The 2752-nt window shown below is 41.7% G+C and overlaps 1 protein-coding gene across 1 annotated transcript; it reads right to left on the bottom strand.

The window, feature by feature from the left end:
* Window positions 1–533: 533 nt before the first annotated feature.
* Window positions 534–2503, bottom strand: LOC127533271 (nicotinamide riboside kinase 2-like). Its single transcript, XM_051945893.1, has 2 exons — window positions 2100–2503; window positions 534–582 (listed from the first exon to the last, which is right to left on the bottom strand). Exons 1-2 carry the CDS (start codon window positions 2501–2503, stop codon window positions 534–536), a joined length of 453 nt encoding a protein of 150 aa, XP_051801853.1.
* Window positions 2504–2752: the final 249 nt, after the last annotated feature.

Raw genomic sequence — 2752 nt, 5'->3', positions numbered from 1 at the left:
AGAACATGCAAACTCCATGCAGAAAGATCCCAGGCCCACCCGGGGATTCGAACCAACGATCTTCTTGCTGCAAGGTGAAAGTGCTAACCACTACGCCGCTGTGAAGCCCTACTTTAGGTACAGATAACCTCAAATAAAGAGTAAAAATCGACTTACCTTCAGGATCCAGACGTGCAGATCTGGTGAGATGATCCGTTCAAATGCAGCCATGAAGGTAAAATCCACACAAAACACGACATAATCCAGTTTTTCTGCAGGTATCTGAGCCACAAATTTACTCCAAATTCGACGCTGGTCGACGCCAAGATACAGCAGCAGCTACCAGCGGTCATCTCTTCACATTTCCGGCTTCATTTATCCGCCTCAGGTGCGCTGTTTCTGCGTACTCCATGTCTCGAATCCCCGCTCGTCCTCGGTTCTCTGAGCTGCGTTTAGTTTCCATAACGAACTTCTAAAACTACTTCCAGACGCGAAACAAAACGTTCAGCATCTTTCAACATTCCCACGTGTTGCAATTAAGGAGCCACTGCGCTTCAGGAGCCAATCAGCTGCTTCGATAAGACCGTGACATCATCATGACACCTGCCGCAGGTAACAGGCGCGGTGATGGAGCTGTGCTGCATTCAGGGGAAGTCCTGTTTTTCGACAGGCTGCTTCATTGTCATGGCTAAAGCTTTTATTATGCACTGTAAATATATATATATATATATATATATATATATATATATGTTTGGTCTCAATGAAAATATTTTTTTTGAGTTCTGATAACTTCTAACCAGGGGTGGACTGGGGCAAAAAAATCAGCTCTGGCATTTTTGGCCTAGACCGGCCCAAAACATTATCAGTTGACTGAATCTAGCACTAATTTTTGAATGACAAAAAACTGACAGAGAAGTCGGATTTTCAGAACAAAAGTTTAAAAACATCCCTAGAGACCTATACAAACTTGTTGACAAGTTGGAAAAAAAACAACTGCAATCCAGTAGAGCAGGGGTATTCAACTAAAATTCAAAGTGGTCCAGTCTGAGAAAATGTATTAAAGCAAAGGTCCAGAACATCATAATGTCAAACCTGAATTAGTGCGATAGCTATATGTTGATGTAACCTGCCAGTTTTATTAGCGTCTGCATGTAACCAATAACTGACTATCAGAACCAAATAAATTCAGTACGGTTCAAAAAACATTTTGGCAAAATTTTCTATAAATAACTTTTTATATAACTGTAAATCCTTAAATAAAGTGCAGAACTTAGAAAAATGACTGAACAAACTTGTAGTGTAGACATCGTTAACAATGCCTAAACCTGAAAAATTGTGTGTGTGTGTGTGTGGGGGGGGGGGGGGTACCGAAAAGTTGTAAGAAAAAATGAAATCTGCTACCGACCTCTCGCTTTTAAAAAGTATTTTTCATGTTGTTGTTTTTTTTTGGCTCTTTAACCCAATAAGAAAGCTCTATGTGACATTTTCATTTTGGACTGTTAACATTCATATTATGATGGACTTGTTTCCTTGTTTATGTGAATTACAGCATCATCAGCTGCAGCATCTGCCTGTTATGTAAAACTGGTGAGCTCAACGACAAAATCCTGAGGGCAATTAAGTGACAGATATTGTGCAAGAACAGTACTGTATACAACCCTGTAGATTTCCACTTCTTAGAATGTTTACTGACAATTATCACACCTAAAATAAGAAATAATATTCCGTACTTTTAGCAGCTAGTTCTCAAACCAGAAACATCATAGGGTTCTATATACTAATCTGTCTAAATCAAAATGAGTACTGCCCAATACACAGTGAACAACAACAATCTGTACCCTTGATCCGTGGTAAAATAATCTGAATGTTCTGTGCAGTAATGTCAATTTTAAAATGCAACAAAATACAGTAAGTAGCACTCTATACATTTAACAGTAAACCTGAGAACAACAATAAACGATAACAATATTCCATATTCTTAAGTCATTGAATAGTTAACAGCTCAGCAAACATAGTGTTCTGCATAGAAATCACTAAAAGCTGCTCTCAGTAATCTTCCACAGTGAGCAGATGTTCTTGTGTTGCAGGTCCATGGTCTAGACATGGACATCGAACAGCACCTCTTCTTTTTGCATTCTTCATATGGGATGGAAATAAAATGACGTTGGTTTAGCACGTCCATCAAAGGCCTGTAGGTGTGAAGCAGGAAGCCCTCCACAATGACGATGTGAGTCTCCTCCTCCTCCTTGTGGACGGACTTCAGGACCATCTCTGTGTCCAGGGTGTTATTAACGCCATGAGACTTCTCAAACTTCACCGGGTTCTCCAGCCATGCGTAGATCCTACTCATCACGGCGTCCATGTCCAGAGCAGTGATGACATTGTACTGCTTAAAGCCATGTTGGGGCTTGAAAAAGTCATCCTGATGTACCATGCAGCAGTTGGGCAGGTTCTTGATCAGGCGGTTGTTAAGGCTGGTATTCCCTCCATTGGTCACACCGCCGATGCTGATGATGTACTTCATGTTCTCGGATTGATCAAAGCTCAGAAAAAGGGGTAAAATGTCAAATGTCCCCCAACTGCCCCCCTCTACTCCCCCACCCCCCACCACACCTTCCCCCGCCCGACGGGTTTTTCGAAAATCCGAGTCTCATCGGGTTTTCCCGAGTTTCTGGAGTTTCCACCAGGTTGGAGGCAGAACAAGTTGTCATGAAGAGGTGTTGAAGTCGGCGAGGATGGAGTAAGTTTTTACAGCGACTAGAAGGAAGACGAC

The sequence above is a fragment of the Acanthochromis polyacanthus genome, chromosome 1, assembly GCF_021347895.1.
Source record: "Acanthochromis polyacanthus isolate Apoly-LR-REF ecotype Palm Island chromosome 1, KAUST_Apoly_ChrSc, whole genome shotgun sequence".
Taxonomy (NCBI): Eukaryota; Metazoa; Chordata; class Actinopteri; family Pomacentridae; genus Acanthochromis; species Acanthochromis polyacanthus.
The sequence above is the reverse complement of the archived record's forward strand: the minus strand, read 5'-3'. Positions and strand labels throughout refer to the sequence as shown.

Coding starts and splice junctions, on each gene's coding strand:
- LOC127533271 (XM_051945893.1), bottom strand. CDS start 2,503: ATGAAGTACATCATCAGCATCGGCGGTGTGACCAATGGAGGGAATACC. Junction 583..2,099: donor GAAGAATGCAAAAAGAAGAG/GTGCTGTTCGAT, acceptor TACCTGCGGCAG/GTGTCATGATGATGTCACGG.